Source organism: Pituophis catenifer, unplaced genomic scaffold, assembly GCF_029215685.1.
Source record: "Pituophis catenifer annectens isolate HBS135680 unplaced genomic scaffold, rPitCat1.0.hap2 SCAF_1, whole genome shotgun sequence".
In the NCBI taxonomy this organism is placed as follows: domain Eukaryota; kingdom Metazoa; phylum Chordata; class Lepidosauria; order Squamata; family Colubridae; genus Pituophis; species Pituophis catenifer.
Window position 1 is genome coordinate 321,796,296 of NW_027256881.1, and position 27,624 is coordinate 321,823,919.

At 37.1% G+C, this 27,624-nt stretch overlaps 1 protein-coding gene across 9 annotated transcripts in view; it reads left to right on the top strand.

Moving 5' to 3' along the window:
- The window catches only part of KTN1 (kinectin 1), an 87,249-nt gene that overhangs the window by 34,666 nt on the left and 24,959 nt on the right, over positions 1 to 27,624 (top strand). For 6 of the 9 annotated variants that reach the window (XM_070942609.1, XM_070942635.1, XM_070942644.1 and 3 more), the window contains exons 7-23: positions 1,302 to 1,442; positions 2,907 to 3,013; positions 4,261 to 4,393; positions 6,489 to 6,576; positions 7,374 to 7,540; positions 8,374 to 8,442; positions 9,104 to 9,141; positions 10,748 to 10,838; positions 12,035 to 12,103; positions 14,585 to 14,622; positions 14,756 to 14,846; positions 15,756 to 15,824; positions 22,802 to 22,836; positions 23,511 to 23,601; positions 24,896 to 24,964; positions 26,060 to 26,097; positions 27,459 to 27,549. In XM_070942609.1, the coding sequence (XP_070798710.1) occupies positions 1,302 to 1,442; positions 2,907 to 3,013; positions 4,261 to 4,393; positions 6,489 to 6,576; positions 7,374 to 7,540; positions 8,374 to 8,442; positions 9,104 to 9,141; positions 10,748 to 10,838; positions 12,035 to 12,103; positions 14,585 to 14,622; positions 14,756 to 14,846; positions 15,756 to 15,824; positions 22,802 to 22,836; positions 23,511 to 23,601; positions 24,896 to 24,964; positions 26,060 to 26,097; positions 27,459 to 27,549 (1,425 nt within the window). The remainder of the gene's footprint in view (positions 1 to 1,301; positions 1,443 to 2,906; positions 3,014 to 4,260; positions 4,394 to 6,488; positions 6,577 to 7,373; positions 7,541 to 8,373; positions 8,443 to 9,103; positions 9,142 to 10,747; positions 10,839 to 12,034; positions 12,104 to 14,584; positions 14,623 to 14,755; positions 14,847 to 15,755; positions 15,825 to 22,801; positions 22,837 to 23,510; positions 23,602 to 24,895; positions 24,965 to 26,059; positions 26,098 to 27,458; positions 27,550 to 27,624) is intronic. The other 3 variants (XM_070942626.1, XM_070942654.1, XM_070942617.1) reach the window with 2 other exon arrangements.

Here is a 27,624-nt window from a genome sequence, read left to right on the forward strand (position 1 = left end):
GTTCGGACCGGATTGCCCGATCCGGTAGCGATGGTGGCGGGTGGTTTGGAGAACCAGTAGCAAAAATCCCTCCCCCCCGCCCATGCCCAGCTGAGCTGTGCGATCATCAGAGGCTTTTTTTACTTTTAAAAGCATTTTTTCTACAACCTCTTCGACCGAAAAAATGCTTTTAAAAGTAAAAAAAAAGCCTCTGATGATCGCGCGGCTCAGCTGGGATCGTCAGAGGCTTTTCAAAGCATTTTTTCTACAACCTCTTTGGCCAAAGAGGTTGTAGAAAAAAATGTTTTTAAAATTAAAAAAAGCCTCTGCCGTTCAGGCAACTCAGCTGGGATCATCAGAGCCTTTTAAAAGCATTTATTTTACAACCTCTTCCGCTGAAGAGGTTGTAGAAAAAATGGTTTTAAAAGTAAAAAAAAAAAATTTGGCCACACCCACCCAGTCACATTACTCCCCCCCCCACCAAGACACGCCCACAGAACCAGTAGTAACAAATTTTACATTTCACCACTGCATTACTGGTATAGTCAGATGTAAAGGGAGCAACCATCATTATGGAAAGCACAGCTCAGTGTGTCATTTAAACCTCTGATAAAAACAGTTATGCTGAGAGGTTTGATATTAGGCTTTAAAAAAAAAACTTTTCCGTAGGAAACACTTCAGGTGTGAAGACAAGATGGGGCAAATCCATTGGGGGAAGCATACATAACAGTCTCTGTTCTCCCTACTCTTTCCAGAAACTCCTTGTTACTTTTATACAGAATTTGGTGCCTCCTCCCTACACCTGCTCAGCTATCTTTTCAACTTTTTAAAAACTCTTTCTGTTTTCCTATTGTGAGCTGTATCCAAGTCTTATGTCTTTAAAATCTGGGAACCTACTAAAGCAGGAGTGTCAAACTGGCGGGCCGGATGCGTCACATGCAGGCCATGCCAACCCCAGCTCTGCAAAGTAGAAAAACGTTGTGATACGTCACATGACAGCAACTTGACGTGGCGAGTTTGACACCCGTGTACTAAAGCATCTACTGGTAGCATTATGTCTGTCTGTCAGTCCTATTGATTTTATTTTTTAAGATTCTTTTAATTAAAAGGAAATAAAAGAGATGCTTGAATGCTGTAAAGCAAAATGTAATCCTTAAGTATACTCCTTAAATTTCCAGGAGTGCTTTCTGAGCCTCACAGATGCTGTGAGACATACCTAGAAATATGATAGGGAACTGCAATCCTGTGCTTTGTGTAAACTGGCCATGGGTCTCAGAATGAGGTGGACTATTGAAAAGAGATACTCTCTGATTTGGTCCTAGGAACTGATGGCAGAGAAAGAAAGAAGCAATTTGGTTATGGCAAAAATGAGAGAGCGAGTTAACACATTGGAAAAAGAGCATGGGGTTTTCCAAAACAAAATCCATGGGGGCTACCAAGAAACCCAGCAGATGAAAATGAAGGTAAAGTCAACATCTCTAATGAAAATGAAAATGTTCATTTTGGCTTGAGTATCTAGATACTTAGGATGGGAACATGCATTTATATAGTATTTCCTGGATGCATATTACATTTCTCAGTGTTAATTGATAACTTCTGTCCCATGTAATGTGAATAAGCTAGGTTTTTTTTTTTAAAGAATTCACCTTTATATAATTTTAAATTGCTTTTGTCGCACAGGATACTAATTTCTTTTATATATTTGTATTGTGTTTTCTTTGGGTGGCTAACAAATAGATACAATTAAACAGTCAGCACCTATAACAAATGATAAGTAAACATAGGTTCTTTATTTCTCTAGTAAGAGTAAATCAGATTTGTTCTTTTAAAAATGTAGACTGAACAAAATCCTGTAACATCCCTAGCTAGATGGTTTCTCTAAACCATCTGCTCAGTCTCTATGCAAGCAGACTTTCCTTTTTCCATGCCAAGATATTGCAGACCTGTGGCTAAATAAACATTTTAAGTAAACTGGAATTATTGTGTAATTGTTCTTCTGTACAGTGTTGAACAGAGAAAATGAACTGTAAAGGACACTGAGTCTCACATCAGTTTCTTCCCCATATCTTGATTTCATTAGTCATGATTGTTACATGTATATGCCTCCTAATTATCAAATGAGTTTTACATGGAGACCCTAGGGCTAAATGATTAGTAGACACTGCATGTTTGAATATCACCTTTGTCCCTGAAGCATTGATAGGACTACTGTAAGGACGTGGAAAAGCAAGATAGTGCTGATGTTTGGAAAACCTCACATACAATTTCAAGTTTGACTAGGATTTAGATTACGCACCTTTTTCAGTTTGTACTAATATTTCAGTTATAGTTTCATTGCAGTTTAAAGACTTAAAATAGAATGTTTCCTAAAGTTTCCCTCCCTTTATAGTAACAATACCAAAACCAGAATACTAATTTAAATTACAGTTAAAAACAACCAATGGAACATAATAAGGAAACACTAATTAAATTACAATGTACAAAAAAATAAAGGAAGTACATTAAAATCTAGGCAATTCAAACTTTAAATGAATATTACAATATCAATCAAGTGGCTATTTTGCAGTAGAAAAAATAACACTTCCCTATAAAATTTCTGGTATCATATCATTAATTAAATGAACTAATAACATAAAATATAAAAACAAAAGAAACCTTAGTGTTTAATTACGTTGCAGGAGCTAAAACGGGGGAAATGTCAGTGTGATGCAACAATGATTAAGTTCAAAGTTCCTAGATTTGTTATTGAGAAATAATCTTGGGGAGCCAATCTGGTGATAGCTTTTTCTCCATTTCTTGAAGAAATAAAACCAAAAGTAGATCACAGTTTGGATTTGTAAACAGTAAGACCCTGTGTTTTATATGGAACTACATAAATTATAAAGCGGTTATCTTAAATGAATACAATAATGTTTTCCTGGTCACAGTTTCAACAGCTTCGTGAACAGATGGAAGCAGAGATCAGTCGTCTGAAGCAGGAGAATGGTATTTTGAGAGATGCTGTCAGTACTTCCACAAACCAAATGGAAAGCAAGTACGCCATTGTGGTCATTTTGTTAAAACATTTATCTTGTGGTCTTGAACTTCAAACTGTTTATTATTATGCTCTTATAATTATAATGTATGATTGTGGACAAACATAATATAATTTTGAAGGTTAGGTAAACCACTTGTGCACTGTTGCCAAGAAATTACTTGGAGCCAAGCTGGAAGGAGACTCTTATCTTTTTTATCTTAGTTGCAAGGTTCTGTTAGATCCATTGCAGTGCATTGAGGGATTCAGAAGGGCCAAGAAAAAGAGAGTGTTCATATAATTTTGTATCCTGTAAAATGGATATTTTTCTATTTCTATTACAGAAAGTAAATTCTAGGTTTTTTAAAATTGCTTTTTATTTGCTTTTAAAAATCAGCGTTATCAATTTGAGTATTCTTCATATTACTTTCAAAATGTAGGGGAGATCAATCTGATAAGAGATTTGCTGATAATAAAAAGAGAGCTCAGTATTAATTGTCATTAATTTTAGTTTTTCAGCTGTAGGAGATAGCATGGGAATTTATCCCAATCTTTTTTGCCGTTTAGTGTCAAACTAAGTTTAGAAGAATTTCTGCCTCTGAGCAGCACAAGGGAGAATGCTTAATAAATTCATAATCTATCTTATGTTTTGCTCAACTCTTCTCATTATTTTTACCCTAATAATTGTTTTCCCAGTCTCCCTGTAAAATTCAAGCATCGGATTTTCAAGGCAGTACTTATATTTGACTAAGTAGAACCAATATACCTAGTTATAGTTAACTATAAAGTTGTTGCTGTGCCTGAATGGTTTCTCCTGCGATTTTGCATTGAAATTATTCGCATAGGGTCTTCTTTGTTCAAAGTGTATATTCATCATCTTGGTGAATTTTGGGTGATGATTTGGAGATTTTCTTTACAATAGACGTTTGGAGTCAGAGGTAAATTTTCATTCGTTGCTTTAGCATTTCAGAATCTGTACATCTGAGAGGAGCAAAATTTAATCAAGAATTGCTTCCCTTGATTCTTTGCTCTAACTTGGAAACCGAATTTCATTTTTGATAGAACATATAGTTGGACCAGTTAAGGAACTGGCCTGTCCCAGTAACATAGCCATATTTTTAAACATAGCCATATTTTTAATAGTTGCCATATATGTTTAAAATATTACCATACCTTCACTCATGGTGACTGCAGCTTGATCTTCTGTCCAAATGTTCTTCATACACATTGTCAACATGGTGAAAACAACCAATTGTTTTTGTATCTAGGCAGTCTTCAGAGCTGAGCAAATTGCGTCAAGATTGCACTAGACTAATGAACGAGCTGTCAGAAAAGAATAACAAACTGCAGCAAGAGGAGCTCCTAAAGAAAAATGCAGAACAAGCCATCAATCAGTTAAAGGTGAGTATCAACTTGTCTCATAGTTATGGCAAATTCTGCGCTTGCAAACATGCAAATCAAATGGTTCAGAGCCGCCGAGAGGAAATGTGACTTTGCAGTCTCTCCCGTGTGAGGATTGTCGTGTGCAGTATTTGGATCCAAAGTGAGAAAGTACTTTGAAATCATCCATCCTTTCCTGAAGCACCTTAATGAAATTTTGTCTTTTCTTGGTTGTATGAGATCCAAAGACGTTATGGCTGCTCTATAATACTACTGACAGGTATGGTAAGCATGCTCATGCCAGATCAAACGATTTTCCTCCAGAAATTGTGGGTGTTCCAACACTGGAGGTTTTTAAGAAGAGATTAGACAACTATTTGTCTGAAATTGTATAGGGTTTCCTGCTTGAGCAGGGGGTTGGGCTAGAAGACCTCCAAGGTCCCTTCCAACTCTGTTATTCTGCTATATGTATAGTACGAAGACATAAACTGTATGTCACAAAATTACTAATGGCTTCAGGAAGAGGAGATGCATCTGAAATGCCTCCTTTACCAGTTGGTTTGTGTGATTTTACACCAACGTGAAATTAAAATAATTATGGTTGTTTTTTCTTACTTCTTCTTCCTAATGCCCATTATATCTCTGAAAAGTCCTCCTGAATGTTAGAGAAACCTTGGCATGACTTTTTCAGAGAGGTGAAAGTGGCAGTTCTATTATAGTATTGATTTGCCATGCTTGCAAACTGTATTTTCTGCCTGTTTTTCATCAGTGCAATGCTGTATTTCACGATCATGCAAACATTCTGCAAAGGGCAGTTTGACCCCCCCCCCCAAAGGAGATGCATAGGCAAGCAATATGTTACTAGTTCAAATAGAATACACAATAATTGTGAACTCTTCTTTTAATGAATTACCAGCTACAGAAACATGATGACCTGTCTATAAATTAGTGCCAACAAGTTATAAACTCCCCTTTTATTGCCAGAGTATGTGTTGTAGCATTCTATAAAAATGCCTCATAATTTCATTTGATTGGGTATAGAGATGGCACCCAACCGTAATTTTATAAAAACTCGTTATGTAAGTAACTTGTGTTTTCTAATTGGTACTTGTCAGATTAGAAGTACTACTTTATATGTTATTTAAAAATTTGTATTACATCTTTGTATACATAATACATGTATAAAACAATGTAAAAACAGCACAATAAAGTTGCTTTTAAGGAGCAGCTACAAGATAATTTAAAGATTGTGTTTTAATGATCTATTTCTGATAGAATAAGACATTCATTCTTATAGCAACAAGATTCCCTGGAAGCAGCCAGCATGAATAAAAATCACCCTAACACCCTGTATTATTTATGAACTTGCATAGTTCCTCTTCTGAGATAATTTCATATTCATGCCCATATGCATACAGATATGCAGATTGATGGTAAAGTAATTCTGGACGACTGACTGGTTACAGTATAAAAATGGAATAGCTATCTCAGTAAATTACTTCAACTGATTTAGGGGTATGGGCTTTATAGCTTTGTTCTTATTTTATTGTGATGATAACAATGGATCAGTTCCTGTCCTGACTATAGGTAGTAGTGCTTGATTTGTAGGTTTGTAAGACAATTCTTAATTTGCTCCGGCCATATTTTTTTAGACTCTGAATTTTGTAGAATTGCAAACATGGTGCTAATCTAGTTCACATTAAAATGTGTTTGTTGTATAGAGATATGTCAGTTTCTCAACCTCAGCAGTTTTAAGATGTCTGGATTTCAATACCCAGAATTCCTCAGCCAGCATACTATCAAGGGAATTCTGGGAGTTGAAGAAACCTTAAAATTCCAAGGTTGAGAAACTTTGGAATATATTCACACCTTTATTATTATAAGCATTATAATTATTCAATTTTTAGCCCACCTTATTTTAGGATCAGCCTTGAATTATTTATTCTACTCCATGTCACTTAGATGTTTGACTAATCTACTTTTTAATATGTTTGCATTAGTGCATGACTCAAAACTATTAAGAACAAGAAATATTTGACTTTTCTTTTATGATTTGTGGGTAATGTAGTAATACAGGCAGTCATGTATATTATTTTCCTTTCGTTTAAACATGAAGGCACAACAACAGGAAGCTGAACGAAGATGGGAGGAAATGCAAAGTTATCTCAGGAAACGGACAGCAGAACATGAGGCTGCTCAGCAAGGTGCATTCAGAGCGTCTTCCTTGCTGCTGAATATGATCCCTCCTTTTTTATCAGTGGGATAAAACTAGTTTCTTTAAAGTTCTTTTTGTGTTGTTGGGAGCGTGGGATTTCCGATTCAGTTCCTACATTGTTCAAACCAAGGCATCTAATTTTTGCTGGTTTCCCTTCTACCTACTATAGCTTTCCTGTCTCTCCATTGAAAGGAAGGGCAAGGGGACTGCAAAATTCAGCTATCTTTGCATGCATAACTGCCTTCTGGCAGAATAGAACCATTACTGGTTACATCCCCTAATGTGAGGGTGAAGGTTCGTTCTCCGAGCTTGGGGGTTGGTTTCCATATGATTCCTTTCCAGGCTAGGTAACATCTTCAGCGGAGTTTAGGGGTCCCCTAAACTCCACTAAAGATGTTACCTAGCCTAGTAATGAAATGTTCAGAAACCAAGCCACAAGCTTGGTGAACGAACCTTCACCTTCATCCTACACCCGAGCTACAGATATTCACCACTATTGCAATCCCCTAATGTGTAATAGCTTGTTCTTAGTAGTCTGAGAGAGTGATGCACTTTCTGTCTCTATTCTCCAGAGAAGTGATCTCATGCTGAGACTGCGCTGCTTATGTTCTGAGCCAGATCATTCCTTCATCAATCCCTCTTTTTCTGTATGTCTAAAATATTTATGCCCTACACTTCCATAAAATTCAACATGACTACTCACACTCATATAGTGCACATATCTGACAGTGGCAAGAAGCTCCCCACGAATAATTAGTAGCAGTAATTTTTTGCTTCTTGTAATAGATGTGCAGAATAAACTTGTGGCTAAAGATAATGAAATCCAGAGTCTGCACAGCAAGCTAACTGATACAATGGTCTCAAAACAACAGCTGGAACAAAGAATGATGCAATTAATGGAAGCAGAACAAAAGAGGGTCACAACTGAGGATTCTATCCAGAGACAGGTGCAGGTATGACATTCTGCTGGGATCATGTTTAGCTTTTAATGTTTTGATTTTTTTCTTTACAACATCAGTGTTACGTATCTGTTGCATATTAAGATTGTTAATTTGATGACAACCAATTTATTCCGAGTCAGAATGCTAAAATGTGAAAAATGAATCTAGTTCCCTGGGGTGTTTATTGGTGAGCTGTCACCTGGCTTTTGTTACATATAGTACAATCTGCATGGTTGGGCAAATCCTGTTTTACAACTGACTTTGTGCTCCTATTGTGATTGCAGTATATTTAGGAAATTGAAATTATATTTAGAAAATGATTCCAAAGGCACTGTAATGGAGTGTGCAGATGCTGTTGAGGAAAGGGCCAGGGGGAGGAGGGGGCAAGCGATGCTGCCTAGGAAACAGGCAGGAACCCCCAGTGACTTTTAACGGTCAAGGGAAGAAATTTAGGAAGGACCCACCCTAATGGATCAAGCAGTTAAGAGTGGAGGCAGTAATGCTATGCTTTCAAACTTATAAGATTCTGCTAAGGTAGCCTTACAATAAAGTTGAATTAATTCACATAATCCTGTTTTCTGTCTGTTTTGCCTGGGAGGGCTAACAGACAGTATTGAATAACCCTGATGTGTATGAGTTTCTTTGAGTGAATTAAGATTTCCCATGATATCCTCAGGTTTGTTGATGTTTCTGTAATTTCCATAGGATGCAGCATGGGGCAACTTTTTGATTTTTCCAGAGTGAATAATTTTAGTAGGACAGTTATGTAAAAATATAATTGTGTTTATGCACATTGCTAGTTTAGAATAGAGTATTTCACCGTTTGTATTTTCTTTTTTGTAAAGGAGCTGATGGAACAGAATGAGGCTTTGAAAACTCAGCTTCAGAAGTTCCATTCACAGATGGCAGTCCAGGTATATGTGACAAGCCCTACTGTTAGATGCATTGGGCATCAGACTAGAACAGGTGGCCACAATTACCTAGGAGCCAGCCTCTTCCATCTTCTCCATGCTGCTCTTTCCTTGTGCTTCAGGTGTGCAGCTTGCTAGAGCAGCTTACTGCTCTGCCTGCATCTTTTCGTGAGAATTCTGTGAATCCTATATTATAACAGGGCCATACTGTGCACTGGTACAGAAAGCTGCAGTAGCTATCTTCTACCTCATTTTCAGAATTCTTTCAGAGTGGATAACTACTGCCGTAGGTATCTGGCTTGACAGCTGGAGGATAAGAGGCAAAGCCATTGCTACTAGAGAAAGAGAGTGCAGATTAATTTGATGGAAGCGATGGGTCATTCTTCTCAAGTCACATGTTATTTTATACATCCCTGCTGATAAGTTTATATTGGTATGATTTATTGATTTATTTAAGTATTTATTAGATTTCTAATATCCTTTTCTCCAAGATCTTGAACCTGGGTCTACTTGACCCTAGTGCAATACCTTAAATACTAATAAAACAAAATCCTTAACGCTGAGAAAGAATTAGCCTTCTTTTAATTTAGTAGCGCTTTAGACCTTTTATTCTTTCATACATTCATTCTGAATGTAACTTTCCATTGTTTCTTCTCTCTTTCAGAATTCAGCTTCAGCCCTTGCTGAAGAATTGCACAAAGTGTAAGTATTTTCCACATCTACAGCCAGATCTTCTGTTGCTTCTGTGCTAATTACTTCCTTGTACATGTAAGGAGTACGAGGGCATTTGAAAGAGACTTTGTTGAAGGAAATATAGTAATTGTCAATATTTTTACCCTCTATTGTAACAAATTCTTCTTAGAAGTTACAGGCATCTTCTTCCTAAGGATTTCCCTTTTAGGTTGAACATTTTCAGGGCATTGTATTTTATGTTGTTTTAGGAGAAAAATTACCTTTGTTGCTTTCTTGTTTTTCATACATTACAATGAAATAGCATTGTGTATGATTCAGTGTGTAGCTGTGGGGCTTTGTGTATCAGATAACAGGAAGAGAAGCTTCTCCTACATTTTTTAAAATAAACATTTCTAATAGCTTTAGTTTCTGTGACTATTTTTGTACTCCTGCACCCTAATGCATCAGGTGATGACTTCTCAGTTCTGTAATGAGATTTGCAATTAATTCTGAAACTTTCTGTATGGAGGGAAATTTTACAAACTGTCCTGGAAACTGTCTTGAAAGACAGTATGTAAGCTATTTTCTCTCATTCCCAATTACAGTTTTTCAACAATTTCTCCTCACCATCTCCCTATCAATTCTCTTTCTTGGTGTTTTTTTTGGGGGGGAGGGGTGGCGGCAGGGGGAATGTAATGCTACTATCTGCCTTAGTATAATAGTTAATATTACATTGATAAGGCTGTGGTTAGGCAGTGTAGTGGCCCTGATTTAGCATTGATAAGGTCAGACAGGTCTAAAGAAAGTTTAAGTCATGTAGGACTAAATGCTGCAACCTGGTTTGAATTTTGACCTCTATATCAGAACACAAAGGCCAAAGGTCAAAAGCAGAGAGAAGAATAAAACCAACATACTGAATTCTGTAATATGTATTGAACTTCAGGCTTTCTGGTGACACAGTTTCTCAATCCACAACTCAGCATAACGAAATAAAACATGTACTGGTTGGAAACTGTATGAAATTCTCAATAATTGAATAGTTACTGTCTTGAACCCAATAGTGAAAGTATTCCTTTCCTTCTTCCTTCTTAAATAGTATGTTATTGCTAGGTGGCTCTAAAGAAACAATCCCCAAACTTTCCAGCTTGGTGGACTGGCAGTGGGGAGGGGATGGTTCTGTGTGAGTGAGTGGCAGCCATGTGTAAGTGTGCGCAACTCTTATTTGTGCAAGCAGAGCTGTGCACATGTGCACACTTACCTGCTGCTTGAGTGGCCCAGTTCACTGAGTGGGCTGTGGGCCGGGGATTTGGGGGCTCCTGCTCTAAAGCCTCTTTAAATGACTATATCTTGAAATTAAGTGCTGATGTTACTTTATGGAAAACATATTGTTATATATATTGTTGCTAGTTACTATATTACCTGTTCCTGTTCACCCTAAGGTGATCTGCAGAATTATGAATAGAATATAATAGAAACCTTAAAAACTGCATTTCATCAAGATAGCACAGTGTCTGCTTACCGGTATATTCTAAAACACTAATAGAACAATCCACTTCAACAACTTTAAAGAATATTGTGCCTACCTTTTATGAAGGCCACTATAGATCACTATTGATTTTTTTTTTTATGCTTACAGAATTGCAGAAAAAGACCAGCAAATAAATCAGTCTGAGGAGTCCTTAGCCAATGAACGACTCAAACTAACCGGCAAGGAAGAAGATCTAATGGTACAGTGAAATATTATTTGTGAAAAGGTGGAGTGAGTTATCTTTCAGTTGTGGAAATAAATAATAGTAGCAGTCAAGTTGTATTAGTTAGGTGGTTGTATCTGCTGCTGTTGGTGTAGTTCATATTTCATGTAAACAAAAAGTGGACTAATCATTTCCCCTTTCAATGATATCAGTTACCTTGATTTTGTCTTCTTTCTCCTCCTATACTTGTATTTATCAGCGGGGCACTGCTCATCAAATCATTGATAACCACTACCTCTGCTTGCCCTAGTTCAGTTCTGTGACTTCAGTACTCTCTACTTTCTTGCCTTCAAGGGAAGGGATATATATGCCTGTGCAAGCATGAAGGCACCTATAATGAAAGCAGTAAAAACTTCAGCAGTTTAAGAGATGCAATAGATCTTAGCGCACAGTCAGCTTCCGATCAATTCCTAGTTATTGCAAATTACTCTAAAGCTGCAGGAGTTTCTCTTCAAAAAGCCTCAAAAAGCAGGATTATGTTGCATGGATGGGAAGGAAAATGCTTAACATTTAGATTTAAGAGAATTTTTGTATAGAGGATGGTAATTATTAAATTGTTCCTTTATATGAATTATTCCTTTATATGAGTACAAATTGGCAAGATAGACTCTGAAACAAGATTACATGAACAGAGAGTGAGAATTGATACCAGCATAATCCATAATCCACTTTTCTTCAGAAATCTTTTGAGCCTGCAACAAGCCAGTTTAAACTTCACAACATTTTTCTTTTCATCCCATTATGCTATAAATGTCTCAGTCTTGGATCTTATCCAAGTTCAGAGAAGAAATACCATTCTTTGTTCTCCAAAATGCAAAGCAGTTCCCTGCAAATTCAGTAGCGCAAACATGCAACCAAATTCAAATGTGTTGCCTGAAAGTCTAGTTTTGTAGCTGCAGAGTGTCTGAGGTGTCTGTTATTTCAAGGCAACTGTAGCCCGAGGTGACCGTCCATTCTTCCATTTCATCCTTCTGCATTTGTAAATCTGACTTCAGAATGGGTAAAGTCAGTTTTACAGTCTGTCGTGCAAACTGCCCAGGTGGCCTGTTCTGCTGATTTCCATCTTTGTTAGCCATTTTGAAATTGCACAGGAAAGCTTTTTACCATTAATCCAGTTTGTCAAATAGTAGATTGAACAGAAGAAATAAGTATGCTCATTTTCCCCTCTGCAGGTTGTCCAGAATATCAACATGTCTCTGAAAGCAGAAGTACAAAAGTTGCAGGCACTCACAAATAATCAGGTGAGTCGTCTTTTTCTGGGCAGTCAGGGTGATGACTAATCCATTCATAATGCTAAATATTGTTTATTCGGCAGCAGAAGGATTTTGGAAAAATCACCACCCTATTGGCTCAGTGAAATAAATTAGGATTATTCTGGAAGCTGCACAATTAGACCACTAATATTAAAGTACTGGCATATGCTCATAAACAAGAAGCAATTTCCAAAATTAGAATTAAGGTTACTGAACTTAGTGTCCTTTAAAAGGTACTGGGGCTCAGACTCACTGTGTAGACTGTTACCCTTGTGAGGAGCAGCTGTCTGGAATACATAGGGGAAATCTGTCATCTTTTCCTTACTGAGTCTACTCCCTGGTTCTTCAGTCTTTTTCACAGTTGTCTCCACTCTCCACAGAGACATGTTTAACTCACTGGGCCTTCACTAGAAGTTCCACTTCTATGGGTTTTCTGATAAATTAAGAAGGAAAACAGAAAATCTGCTTCAATACCACTGATCCATATGGATAGGGAAATCAGCGCCTTCTTCGGTGTCCCATTTGGAGAGATAGTCTTATCTCAAAGGAAATAAATGGAATCAAACTTAATTTTAAAAAGGAAAAGAGAATGAAAAAAAAAATCCCTTTTAACTTTTAAGCGTTATCATGACAAAACATTAAGCAATGGAAGAAATAAGAATACAGAATAGTTGAAATCATAACATCTTAAAAGAAATTGTAACAGAAGAAAAAGTAAAGTATCAGGTTCCATGCAGACAAGATAATATTGCTCTGTTCCTATTCAGAGGAACTTCTACCGTGTTTCCCCGAAAATAAAACCCTGTCTTATTTTTTTTTTTGAACCCTGAAATAAGTGCTTGGCCTTATTGCCGTGTGCTTAAAAGCCCGATTGGGCTTATTATCAGGGGATGTCTTATTTTGGGGGAAACAGGGTTTTTTAAAAACATTCTAAATGACTTGAAAACATACACTACATAGTACTGCATACAAACATGAACCCACCACAAAATAAAGAATACTGTATAACATTGTTTTCTGCCTAGACTTGTTTACTTATTTGGTAGACAAAAATGGATTCCAGAAGCAATATCCTTCTGTTGCTTCTCTGGATTTTTCCCCAGACTCTTTTTGCTTTGGATTACAGGTAGTCCTTGATTTACAGCAGTCGTTCAAAGTTACAACAGCACTGAAAAAAAGCGATTTATGACCATTTTTCACACTTTGTAGCATCCCCATGATCATGTGATCAAAATTCAGATGCTTGGCACCTGGTTCATACTTATGACCGTTGCTGTGTCCCAGGGTCATGTGATCACCTTTTGCACCCCTTTAACAAGCAAAGTCAATGGGGAAGCCAGGTTCACTTAACAACTGCAGTGATTCACTTAACAATTGTAGAAAGAAAAGTCGTAAAATGGGGCAAAACTCAATAACTATTTCGCTTAGCAAGAGAAATGTTGGGCTCAATTGTCGTAAATTGAGGGCTATCTGTACAAATATAGTATTTTTTAATATTTTTATTATTTAAGGTTTTTTTAATCCCACCTTTTTATTTTTATAAATAACTCAGAATGGTGAACATATATAATATTCTTTCCTCCTTCTATTTTAGCCCTTCTATTTTACTCCCTTTAACAAATGTCTCACTTAACAACAGAAATTTTGGGCTCAGTTGTGGTCGTAAGACGAGGACTACCTGTATTTTTCTTATACCAATCTCGGTACATAACTTCCCCCTCTAATTTGAAACAACAAAAACCTAATATTTGAGCTAGCGCATCTAGATCAGAGTTCCCCAACCATTCTGGGTTGGTGGCTCAGAGCAGGGACAGTGGGGAAAGATTTTGTGGGCGGGGCCGCAAGTGCCACGACAATGCTCATGCGAGTAGGTGCACAAGTACCTACTACAAGGTGAGAATGAGTGAATCTGCAAGCAACAAGGCTCATGTGAGTGGGACCATGTGCATGCACAGAGGCCGACCCCTCAGGCAGCCCAGTGGCAATTAACCCACGGATTGGTAGTGAGCCACGGACCACAGGTTGGGGACCCCTGATCTAGATGCATTTGTCCCCCCATTAAGTTCAAGAATCCACATCTTGAGATAAGTGAACATGGATTTAAACATACCTGACTTGCCAATCTCATTCCTACCAATATACAAAAGTTTAAATGTATGCATGTACAGTTGTAAATAAAATTTACAAATGGCCATTTTTCCTAAAGTGTTTCCACTTGTTAAGATACTACCTTAAAGATAGTAATTTTTTTGTTAGATCAGAATGCTTTGAAAACATCATAGCCTTTCAAACAACATGTCCTTTCTCAGAGCCAAGCGAAGGATATGTGTGGTCCCTTTTCTTGTCATAGAACAAAAAGCAGAGCCAGAAACTAAATGTTTTTTAAAAAAATTGGATGTGAGTATAATTGCTGAATTTTGCTGTGATGCGACACTAAAAATTGTACTAATTTTTTTTTTTTACATCTAGGTGGTTGCCATTCGTGAACTGGAACGGATACAGGAAAGGTAAAACCAATGAAGGTTGCTTCTTGAGAAACGGATGCTGTGATTATTATGCATTAGTTCGGAACGGGGAGGGTCTCATGCAAGATTTTGTGAGCAAGGGGGAAACTTATTTTAATCTTTTTCTCCCCTTCAGTGTACAGGTCAAAGATGACAAAATCAGAACACTGGAAGATCAGCTGCAAGGACATTATTCCAAAGCTTCAGATGCAAAGGAGGAACTTCAGGTATTACATTTTACAAAGCTGTAGAAATAGGAAACAATGAAACAGGAAAGCCAAAATTAAATTATTTATGCATTGATGGGCTCTAAATTGTGGAGAATATTACATATTCCATCAAAATATCTAGGGAGTCCATTCTGAAATGTGGTCTCAGTCTGGATTATTGTCTATGGCCCAAAAGCTTATGATTATGGCAATGTTATTAAATGGCTTTTCTTCAGCATTAGTTTTCTTTATTTCTTTCCTGTTCCTGAACCAGGAGCAGGCATTTTGATGCCTTTACTCTATGCTTCCTGGTTACAATATTTTAAATTATATATTTCATATTTTGTATTTTTATCAAACTGTGATGTGAATGTGTCATACAATAAATATTCTGTGCTTCTCAAATTAACCAAATTTGGAGTTTATGGGAATTGAAATATCTAGAAGAGTCCAGGATGGCTGTCCTTACCCTTTGTGGAACATTTTGGATCTTATTTTGCCCCTTTCCTGTTTTCATCATTTAATTTTCCCCCGCAATTTGGCAGTATTCCATCTTGTTGATTAACTTCTGCTAAATTGCAGTTACTATGTTCATTGACTTTTAAAAATCCCACTTTGAAATTACTTGCCAAATGACCATTCCATCTGGAATTTTTGAAAATTGTAATCCTAAAATCATCAGATTAAGGATAAATTAAACCATATTTAGGAAATGAAATAGGAGGATATTGCATATAAAGAGCTGTGTCTCTAGGTGTGTCTTTCCCCCAAATTTACCTTTTCAAGACAGTAATAGAAGCCAGTTCCAGTAGGAATCACTTAACATTTCTTCAAATGTTCATGCTATTTCTCTTAAAGAAAATGATAAGAACCATCTCCAGGTTTGTAATTCCAGATTAACAGTATGATCTGACAATTACATTCTAGGATCTAAAGGATCAAAACAAAACTTTTCAGTTGGAAATTCAGAAACTGCAGGCTGTCCTCTCTGAGCAGGTATGGCACACTTTGCTGCAGATAATAATAATTAAGGATGTTCAGTCTCTGTTTAATGAAAATAAATAGGTTATGTTTACTAAGGTTTAATTTGATGTAGAACAACATTACATGCTCTGGATATGGCAGAACAATACCAGGCTGAGCACCAGCCTCAACCACTGTAAAAAGCTGTTGGTATTCCCTTTCTAATGAATCGGTTACACCAAGTGCTTGTCAATGAGGTCTGGGACAACTCGGCACGTCCATTTGCTGCAGCCAACTCACCACAGGACAACTCACCGCAGGATAATTCAATGCTGTATTAATCATTTCATTCACATACTTTTATTATTGGTTGCCACATAACTCTTGTATTTCTGGATTGATCTTCTTTATTATTATTATTGACCATGGTTCCGTCAAAATTAAATTAACTTCTGTATTTGTTGAACTGTGCCATGGCAAGTTATATTGTGGCAAGTTGGCCATGGCGAGTTGTCCCAGTCCATTGCCATTGACCTTATGTCCTTAGCAGACTTGCAACAAGTCTTCCAGATTGCTGTCTCACCTATAGTACTCCCTCCCAAAACATACTGTACGGATGCAAAAGCAGAAATGATGGTACAGTTTGGAATCCCACTATGCCAATCTTCGTTCATTCGTTTACATTTTTCTCCTTTTATTTTTCTCTCTTCCACCATTAGCTTGTCACTTCCGTGGAACTTGAATAAAAAAGATATATTGAATTTAGTATCTGGCCACAGAGACAATAACTTGTGGATAGCCAAGGTTGATGAGACACACAACCTCTTCCTTCTCCTCCTCCTCTTTTCCCTAGTTTGGCATGGAAGTGCATACTAGGATTGAACCAGGAGACGGAAGGTTTGTTTAGTTCAAACAAACTGCTTGGGACTCACACGGGGTGGGGGTGGGGTACTTTTATTTATCTTTTCGGTTGTAGCGCTAGAATTTTGAGTTTTGAGGGGCTTGCAGAGTTCTTGCCTTCTGATAAAATCACTTTTGTTATTCCTTTGTACAAAGAACTCCAACTTAAGATAATGAGAGTTTATCAGGAACTTAAAAGTGTTCCCCAAATAAGTTTTCCATATTGCTGTTTCTGCTATCAATTTTCTGAATGAGATGAATGGAAGTATGAACTTCTGAGGCTGTGAATAACATTGTAAGACCCTGTTTTATATTTTTTTGAACCCTGAAATAAGTGCTTAGTTTTATTGCCATGCGCTCAAAAGCCCGATTGGGTTTATTATCAGGGGATGTCTTATTTTGGGGGAAACAGGGTATGTGTGTGTGTGTGTAAGTGTATGTTGTTCAATGAATGTTTTTATAAGTGTTTATAAGGTCAGGCTTGTAAAATGCTTTAGTATCTTATTCATGCTTCCTTCTAAACTCTTTACCCTAAATAAGAAGCATAGGATTGGAAAGCATTCAGATGGAACCATTAATTCATTTCCAGAACATTATTTGTGTAATATAACTTTCCATATTGTCAACTATTAGTTTTTATATGCATGGTTGGTGGATAGGTTAAGAGATTAAACAAAGCATGCCTAGTTGAGAATGAATTTACTGAGTGACCTTGCTAAAACATTAGGTTTTAAGTTTTTCTTCCCTATTGTCAACCAAGCCTGTGCTGGCATTTTTAGATGCAGAATAGCTTTTAGTGGTATATCTGTTGAAAGCAATTTTCAAGGAGAAATAACTGTATTTCCCCATTTAATGCAGAATAATCTTTCCTTTTTGAATAAAGGATTTGAAACAACTGTTCTTCAAAATTCAAACTTTTTTCATGTGCGCAATACACTTCTAGAGAAAATTTTAGCAAGCAATGCTAAAATTAAATTACCTTCACTAACTAAATCCCCTCTGATCATTTGGTGAGAATGCACCCCAATCCGAATAACTCCTGGATAGATTTCCCCAGTCCCGAGTCTTTGTAAAACTGCCTCTTCTTGAGCTCCCCCACACCTACCTATGTCCCCCCCTCCCCAAATCTCTGCCATTTTGGCCATCCTGTACAGTGGCACTCCTTAGCAGCAGTGGTGGCCTTGACAGTACTGAGGCTGAAGTAGTGGCCTTTAGCAGTCCCCGTTGCCTTCTGATGCTGTCCACACCCTTCTTCAAATGGTGTGTGACCTTTTCACAAAGCTGCTTTGCATGTGGCCAGCAGCTCTTTCAGAAAAGCCAGGCATGCTTCATCTGCAGTTGGAGGGCAAGAAGATGAAGGTCAGCTGGGGGATTGGCAGGGCTGTAGGAGCAGAGGGCAGCAAAAGTGACAGAGCGCAGGGTAGCCAAGAGGGCAGTGATGGGTGGAGATGGACAGAGATAGGCATGTACCTTTTGCCTTTCAGTGGGAAAAAGATTTAGACTTGTTTTGACACAAAGAGGCTTGGAGTAGAGGCAGACATGTTGAGTCATAATATTTCTTGATGTTCCTCATAACAGGCTATTTTATACAGGCTATCTTTTAAGGTCTGATCTAAAAGCAGTGGGAGTTAGGATTGTTGCCACTATCTAATTTGAAGAGAACTTTTATGGAAGCTTTTGACTTCTTTTGCTAATTGACTTTTTGGATCTTTTGACCTGATAGAGTAAAAATCAACATTATTGCATATCATAATTTTGGTTCCTATTATGGCTGAGAGTGTCCATGGATGCTTCTTCTCTTGCTTCAGTGGGAGGCCAAAGAAACTTTGTAACCCTGTAATAACCTCCCAGCCACTTCCTTGGTCCTGCCTGCCGTAGTAAGCAGCTCATTACAAGAGCTTTATCCTATATCACTTGACTTCATTGTTTTCTACTTTTTTCAATTTCTTCCTTTTTTCCTTTATTACTTTTCCTGATAGTCCAGAAAAATGTCGATCACTTTTCTAGGACATATTAGGAGAGATTTCAGTGGTTAGGGGCCACCATTCTCAGGGACTGACTCTCCAAACTATGACCTTTCCAGATAGGTCTCCTTCTGTCTTGCTCAAAGTATTTTTAACAATTATGCAGAGGTGGTAGTTTGCTCACCCCACTTAAGGGAGTGATATATTTTTAATCTCTTAGGGGAATTAAGAACCCCAAACAAATTGGCCAGAAAGTCAAGCACATGGCAACAGCCATCTTTGAAGACACCCAGAAGAAGAAGGCATATATATCTTGAAGCCCAGGAAAGAAGGGTCCTTTCAAAACAGATCAGCAGAGCTGCCCGTGTAGGCTATTGTAATTTGGGGATTTCACTTTTTCATCCCTAAGAAGCTTTCAAAGAGATCAGAAGTCTCACAGCTAGTGGAGAATGAAACATTTCCTAAGAATGTGGGTACAGATTTCCTGGATGGTCTACTTTTAGTTCCAAGAGTGGCTGACGTATTTCCTGTAGCCTCAAACCCTGCAGCAAATATTTCCTCTGCAGATGTGTTGAGCAGGGTCACCAAGGCAGACTAGACCTCTGGTTGTTAATCTGCCTAGTTATTAAGATCAGTAGAGAGGCCGTCTTGAAGAGACTCGTCTTTTTGTCACACAGTATAACAGCACTTTGATTTATTAGATGATTTTGTTATTTATTTCATTGTTTTCTGAATCAGTTTGTTAAATTTCTATATTCTGTTTTTGTTTTAACTTTTGTTAGCTGCCTTGAGTGCTTTCCACAGGAGAAAGACAAGGTGTAAATCAAATAATAAATAATAAATCCTAGTTGCTATTAACTTTCAGCATTTTTGGTGAAAATGCTCTTGAAAATCATTAGATGATTCTTGGCTGAAAACAAGGACAACAAGGAAGCCTTTCCAGCTATTTTCACAAGAAGAGTGGATAGCAACTTGCTTAGCCTAATGTCACTTCCTTTCATTTCCTATCCAAAACCAAAGTTACACAAGGATCCATAATTTATTGGCATGAGTCAGATTATCATCTGAAGCAGCAGGAATCTAAGGGTCATTCTTCATAAATGGACCCCACGTATCAAGATCATCACAGAGTCTGGGGGTGGGCAAGCTTTGCTTATTTGCCTAGTGCTTGCGTTCTAATATTTAGGCACCTGGGTATTTCATACAGTGACATAGCTAATGAAGTTCTTCCTTGAAATTCCAGAAAGCAAAGCACCTACTTCAAGCCATCAACCATCTGTTTGCTATCAAAAATCATAGAATCATTCTCACTGGCAATAAGTTTCATGTGGCAACCCAAAATTCCATTCTTTTGGCTAGCCTTCCTTTATTTCCAAGAACCTTGTTTGTATGTTCATTTCCCCATCTATTGGAGGTGTTTGAGATTTGAACTGGGCCATCGTTCTCAATACACTGCTCTCCCATTTGACATGGCAACATAAAGATCCTTGTAGCACATGTAGTGTTCTCTTAGGACAAAATTCATACCTACTGCTATTTAGATTACCTTCTCCTCTGTTCTCATTCTTTAACAGAGTGAGCAAGATAGTCTGTTGCCTATCATACCTTGGCTTCTGCATCAACTGGGAGAAGAGGCAGATGCCCCCGCTTAATGCCTGCAGCTTCTGGAAACAAAGCTGAACTATTCTGGCAGGCTTGGCCCTCCTCCCTTACAGGAATTAATCAGGTCAGTGATGCATGCCAAATGGTTGAAATTCAGCAGCCCTAGGTCATCTCTAAGGCTCAGTTCCATGGACTAGGGCTCACTCATATTACCTACAGTAGGCATCATTTTCTTTCTTGAGAGGAGAAGCAACAGGGGACCAAGTCATTTATTCCACTGAGACCACATTTGAAAGTTGTTCATATGATGGATGTCTAAGGTCCTTGAAAAGGGTGTATTCCTTTGGAAGTTCTTTCTCACCCATCCTAGTTCCAGTGCCAGCCTTCGGGATTTAGGAGACTTATGCAGTGGACAAGGGTTATTGGGTGTTGTTGGATTCACTAACAGACTTCTTGGAACTCAAAGTAATTAGGCTAGCACTCTGCAATTCTGAGTTTCTCTCATGAGGGAGACCTCAACAATGTTAGAATAATCAGAGTCCCATCTTTCATCGCTCAATAAAACATGTCAAGGCCTCCTTCAACTTGTTCATTGACTAGCCCAGTACATGGAAGTCTACAGTTATATTGTCTGGTTCATCTACTTTTCAGTACATCTTGCTAGCAGTTTGGGTACCTTCTCTACTAATGTCCCCTCAGTGTTACATGCAGGGCAGCAACATGGTCTTCAGACTAGGCTGAGCTTTGTGAGGTAAATACATGGTGCCTTACAAAGGAAGAAGAGTACAACTCTTTTAATTCACAAATCAGAGTTGACATTTCTTTCAGGAGAAGAGCTTTGCAATAAGTAGTACTTTGTAAGTTTGCTCAGTCAGTCGTTCAAACCCTTTTGGGCACCATTCTAACTTCAGCTAAGGATATCTTCCTTTAAGTAGGAAAATGGTACATCAACTTTATTATGAAATTCCTTTTTCTTCTAGGAATGAAAGGTACCTGCTCTTTTTCTTTCAGTTACGGGATTTTTCCTAAGGAGGAGTGTCTTCTGTAAAACTTGAATTTACAATTGCTTTTATTTAACCTCACGTGCATGGAACTATTTTTTAATAATGTTTGTCATCTCTCAATTACTGGAAGCTTGGCTTTTACTGCCATCTAAGGTCTACAGAAAACTCTTTGGTCTTCCTTACTGGAATAAAAATAGGAGCCCTTCATACTCTTCATACATGATAGAAAAAGTGATCCATTCCATTACATATTGAATCTTATTCCACAATTGTTCCATAAAAATTGTATTATGCATTTTTATTATAGTTTCTTGAACAAGTCTCAGTAGTTAAGTTACAGTGCTAAACTATAAAGTACTTTGCTGTTATAGATATGCAAACATACCTGAGGAGGGATACTAGAGTTGTAGTTCATAATGTCTGGAGTGCCCACCCATGTTAAAGGATCTGTGGTGATTTGATTTTTTAAAAAATGTTGACTAAAAATAACTGAGATTGAAATGGACCAAAGATCTAGGTGCTTATTGATTGCTTCTTATGCAGAACATATAGGCTTCTCAATCACTATGGAATGAATGGGTGCCCTCCTGAAAGATCTCAAGGCCAGGTTGGCGATAGGTCATCCTAGAGAAAATCTGTCTACATGTTTGCTACTTGTTTGCTAAACAGTTAATACTGACTTGATGATGCAATTAGTTATTGTTGGTTTTGTATAAATAGTATAGGATACTTGGTACACACTAAATATGTAGCAGTAGATGTTATAAAATCTTTCAAATTTCTTTGATCAGGAAAAATGTAATATTAAATAATGTTTTATGTTAACAATAGAATTCTTTTACTAGGGATAACTTCAATTTATGAAGCAAATTGCTACTATTTGGAATTATTTTCATTATTCATTTTATAAAAATTGTGATTGATAAAAGATTGATAAAATTTAGCATTGCAGTCATAAAAGATGGCAAGATAATGTAGCGAGAGGTGCCAAGGAAAGATTCACTCACAATGTTAGAAGAGTTAGAAGAACTAAGTCAGGTACCACAAAGTTTGCAATTCAGTCTTTTGTATGGGCAGGAGTATAGTTGAGGAAGACTCAAAAAAAGGACACATTTGTACATTGTTACCGGTGGCATTGATGACTATAATTTCTGCACTATTATGTTATCTGGTTGGTAGTGAAACATAGTGCAAGCAAATCATCAAATTCTGAGAGCACCAAGAACTTCACTTTCATCTCTCATCTCAACTAATTTGGTTCCAGAAAAACATCAGAAAAGAGAAAGTGAAAGAAACAGACTATATTTGTTTCTCAGATTACCACAAAAAGACTGTCCTTTTCCCTCCCTTCTCTGCCACCTCTTCTTAACAAATCAATGGCATACTCCATTTGAATGCTCAGCTAATGATATTGAAATATCTGGGGTGGGTTTTGTGCCATGACTTTAAGTGAATGTAAACATTTAGATTCCAAGCAGCTGAATATCTTAGGATGAAAGTTGTAGACTTAACATTTATTGCTTTGTTTCTTACCTATTAGGCTAACAAAGAATTGCTGGAGCAATTGGAAAGAAGGTAAGGAATGGGAGAAATAAATGACCTCCTAATCATTTTTCAAGTTTACCTTGCTGTAAATCTGTATAGCCTAGGGTGGATGGGTCTGCCACAGATTTCTGAAAAATATGGCTTGGCATAGAGACGTTCTAAAGTTCCATCCTTGACATTTCTATGCAAAGCAAAAATTGGTAAATTGTGGCTACTGAAACTTTAGCTTGAATTCTCCCAATTTTATACTGATAATGCTTCCAAAATTCCAGCTGCCCAATTCCCACCCCTGCCCCCTATTTTCAGATGTAAAAACAACCTCATATATATCTAAAGTAGGCTTAAGGTAATTGGTGAAAAAAATAATAAAATCCAGTTCTCTCCCCCCCCCCCCCCACAATAAACAAGAAAGGACATCAAAAAGAAAGGCAACATCATTAGCTTCCATCCACCTTCTCAAAGTTAAATGCAGCCTCTGAGCCACCAAAAGAAAGCCTTCCCTGTAGTAAAAGAAATTGAGGAAGTAGGATGGGAAGGAGCTTTCTGGATGAAGTGATATTCTGAGGAATTAAGGCTGTGTTACAGCTGGTTCTGTGAAGACTATTCAATGGTAACCACTCCTTGAGGAAATGTACATAAAGTTGCCATCCTGATTATTTTAACCAGTTTTGAATAGTTGCCAATGTACATGTTCTCCGCTTCAGTATTACAGATAAGGATGACAAAATAAAGACAGTTGAAGAACTCCTTGAAACTGGGCTCATAGAAATGGCAAATAAAGAGGAAGAATTAAAGGTAATGGCTTTATGAATGTTACATGGCTTACTTCTGAGTGGTGCGGGAGTGTGTAAGATTCCATAGTACCTCAGCTAGTCCTGCCAAGTTGCATAGTATACGTGGAAGGTTTTGTAGGGTTTGGAATGAGCTTCTGTGTGGACACACAACTCACATATAAGTACCCACAGATGACTATTCAAAGAACTGCATTTACAGACAACTAATTGCTTCTTTTACTCCCACCTACACAACCTTCTGCTGAGAGAATTAAGACATGTTACTGTTCTTTATGCTGGAATGAGATTGAGTCTTCAGAGATTTTTGTGGTGAGGACATCAGTGTGTCATTTGATATTGTGTCATTGAGTGCACTTTATACTGTCAAGCTGGAATGCCTAAATAAATATGAAGGTGTCATTCATGATCCCTTGTGGTACACACATTAAACATTAGATATATGTACCAGGTTCTGGTATGTCTTGCAGTGTCCAGGGAAAATTGTAAAGCATTATTCTATATTAAAATATTATTGCATTAATAATAAAAGATTGTCAAAACTGTACTGAGGATTTATATTTAAGTTCACATTTAATTAAATTTATATTAAATTTATTGTTTTTTTGAGGGACTATCTCAGGGGTGGTATTCACTTACCTTCGCTACCGGTTCACAAATGTGAGCGTGCGCCTCCTCCACGCAAGTGCAGAGCCTTCTGCGCATGCGCAAAGAGTCAAAAATGGGAGGTGATGACGTCTGGGTGGGTGGGTGGAGCCTCCCGCCACCAGCACTACCAGATCACGTGATCCGGATAGAACTGGGTGAATTTCACCACTGGACTATCTATGTTGCACTGTACCTTTGGCCAGTTCAATCTGGCAGGATTGATGTGCTTAAGTAACACTCTCTATGGGGACTGAAGAAGGATCCCTTTTCTGTCACAATGCCTGTCCTCTAGAATGAGGTTCCCCCAAGATGGCTCCCACCTGCTGATGTTTCCAAGGGCCTTGAAGTCATGGCTCTTCATCTAGGCCTTTGCTGAAGATGACTTTGACCCAAGTTGGTATATTTCCCACACTCTGCTTGTCATCCTGCCATTTTATCTTCCTTATTGTTTCTTGTTTTTAATGTCTAGTTTTAATGCTTTAAATAATTTATAAGCTATAAAAATAGTTTATAAATTATATAATGTATACATTAAAGTGTCACTGGGAGTTGGGGAGCATATAAATTTAATTAATAGTAACAATTATTATTTAAAGATAAGTTGCAGTGTCGCAACTCTTCAATATAGAAACTGTTTTGTTTGTAAAAAGGCATTGAGAACAGACAACATATCCCTGAAAAGTGAAGTTGAAAATCTTCGGAAAGTACAGACTGAGCAGGTATATCTTATCAGAATTTTTTTTAAAAAAATCTTCAAATGGATTGCTGGTAATTATAGCTATAACATTTTCCATCTATTAGTATCCTGCTAATTATAACAGTATCCCACTGGAGAATTGTGGTGCTGTGACAATGTTTTATTTTAAATTAGCTTTTCCCCCAGATGCTAGGTTAGGAAATGAGTCCCCTGTGGGAATACCAGTTTCCTTTGTTTTACATTGTTTTGAGTGTTCTTATCTTGTACACTACCCAAAGTTGCTATCAGTTAAAGGAGCGTATATATTTGATTTATAAATATATTTTTTGTATATCTAGAGAATTTTATTTGAAACTTTGGATTGTAACTGTTGCTACTCTAATTTGATATCTGTTGTCCCATCTTCTTTTACTATATCCTGTGAGGTTTTTTTAGACCCAAAAGCCAGCTTGAGTCTGCACTATATCTTTTATGTAGGAGATACATGGTACAGATGTTACTGCAGTTCTAAAATATTATTGACATTTTGAGGAAGGCACAATACTCTGGTTGCTAGTTAATGTTACCTGGCAGAGAATTTGTACTGTAAGCTAAGCTGTGCTTAAGGGTTACTCTTGGAATGTAAGTCTATATTAAATACAATTGGTTGGCAGTAGGATATATGCCCATCATTCCTAATATACTGTTTCCAAGGTCTCATGTTCCGAAAATAGCAGAGAAGGGAAAACTAGATTCCAGTGGGATGCCACTAGAGTGAAAATGTGACATATAGAATATTTTTCACAAAGAATTGGGGAGCTAAACTGTGCCAGCTGTGTTTAGGATTAAATTACTCGTAGTTGCCAAATACTATTGTTTAGTTTGATTAAATAAATAATAGAACTAATTTGTTTTCTAATTTGTAATTATAATTGCAATGCTACAAATACAGTTGTAATTCTATTACTAAATTCTCTTAGAAGATCAATATAACCATTCATTCATTTATTTATTTAATAATTAATAAAACTAGTATCATTTGTGCCAGGTAATCATTATTATCCTTTGAAGCATCCACTCAGAGTGATTTGAGTCTTTCCTATTAAATGCCATTATATTTTCATCTTTTTTCCCAAAGGTATCATTTGCATCCTTGGTAGAAGACCTGCAAAAGGTGTAAGTAGCAGCATGACTTCGGTTTTAATATGCTCTTAATGTTTAATTTTTGTTACTATTTGAAATTAAGTGGATAAATATTAACATACAAATTCTGAATTATAACATATATAAAATGAAATGGTGAATGTTGCATATGGTATCCCAACATTTACTTCTCTCCAAAAAAGTATACCTCTTTACATTTAAAAAAATCCCCAATCACCAAAATATTTGATCTGTGAACTTTTCTGTGAGCAAAGGATTTTTGTTAAGGTAGTGGCCTATCTCTCCCGCAAGCCCACACCCTGCATTAATCCTAGTTTTAATTGTAGAGTGAAGGGATAATAACTGATTCAGCTCACTCTATCTGTTCATACTTGTAGGCGGATCATAAGCTTTTTAACAGATAGGTGAAGCTAGGAAGATTACATCTCGTACCTGGGCAACTAGCGCTGGCGACCTTCAGGTCTATATAGGTACAGACTCCAATGGATAATTAAGATTGCAGAAAGAGTAATTGCAACCAACCTGCCTTCCAATATGCCTTCCATATTGTGCAGGTTAGGAGGAGGGTTAGAAGATACCTACAGACTCCTCCATAAAGTGTTTCAACACCTCCCCTCGGGCCGGCATTACAGGACATTGCATGCCAAAGCAACTAGACACAGGGACAGTTTTTTCCATCGTATCACCAGTTTGCTGAATACCTAATTCTCACAGTGCTATCTAATGTCTGCATGTATTTACCCATGTAGTATGGCTGTAGTATTGTCACTTATCCTTATTATCTACTTTACTCCCTTCCCCTTTTATTGGAGTGATGATGATGATGAGTCTATTCCTTTGCATATTCACTGAGAGCTTCTGCTCCTGAGACAAATTCCTTGTGTGTCTAATCATCCTTGGCCAAATAAAGTATTTTGTTCTGTTCTGTTCTAATTTGAAATTCAGTATTGGAACAATTTAAAAATGCTCTAAAATTTCTATGGCGGAGCTTTAACTACTCTTTCAGTAAATATGAATAGTTCCTATATGTACTTTTTGAAATTGATTTTCCATACACTGTATGTATACTTGTATATTGTATACAAAAGCACACTGAGATATATTAAAATAAATGTTTTTTTAATGGAAGAAACCGGATATTTCTTTACTATCGAGTATTATTAGTTCTTCCATATCTAGGTGTTTATTTGTTATTGTATTTATTAAATCCAATTACTGGTGTAGAAATATTGCTTGCTTTCCATCATCTGGCATTTACAATCTACTTCCTAATTAAGGTCTTTTTCACCTTGTACAAGAACTTATATATTTAAAGTTTATTTTCTAAAATACACTCTTTATATCTGAATTTTCAATTTTATGCCTTGCTAAAGAATTCGTGAAAAAGATGGAAAGATCAAATCTGTGGAGGAACTGCTTCAAGCTGAAGTCCTTAAAGTTGCAACCAAGGAGAAAACTCTTGGGGTAAGTATTGGATCATTTGGATGTTGATGCTCCATTATTTGTAGCATTAACTTGTGAGTTTTGTTTTTTTAACAT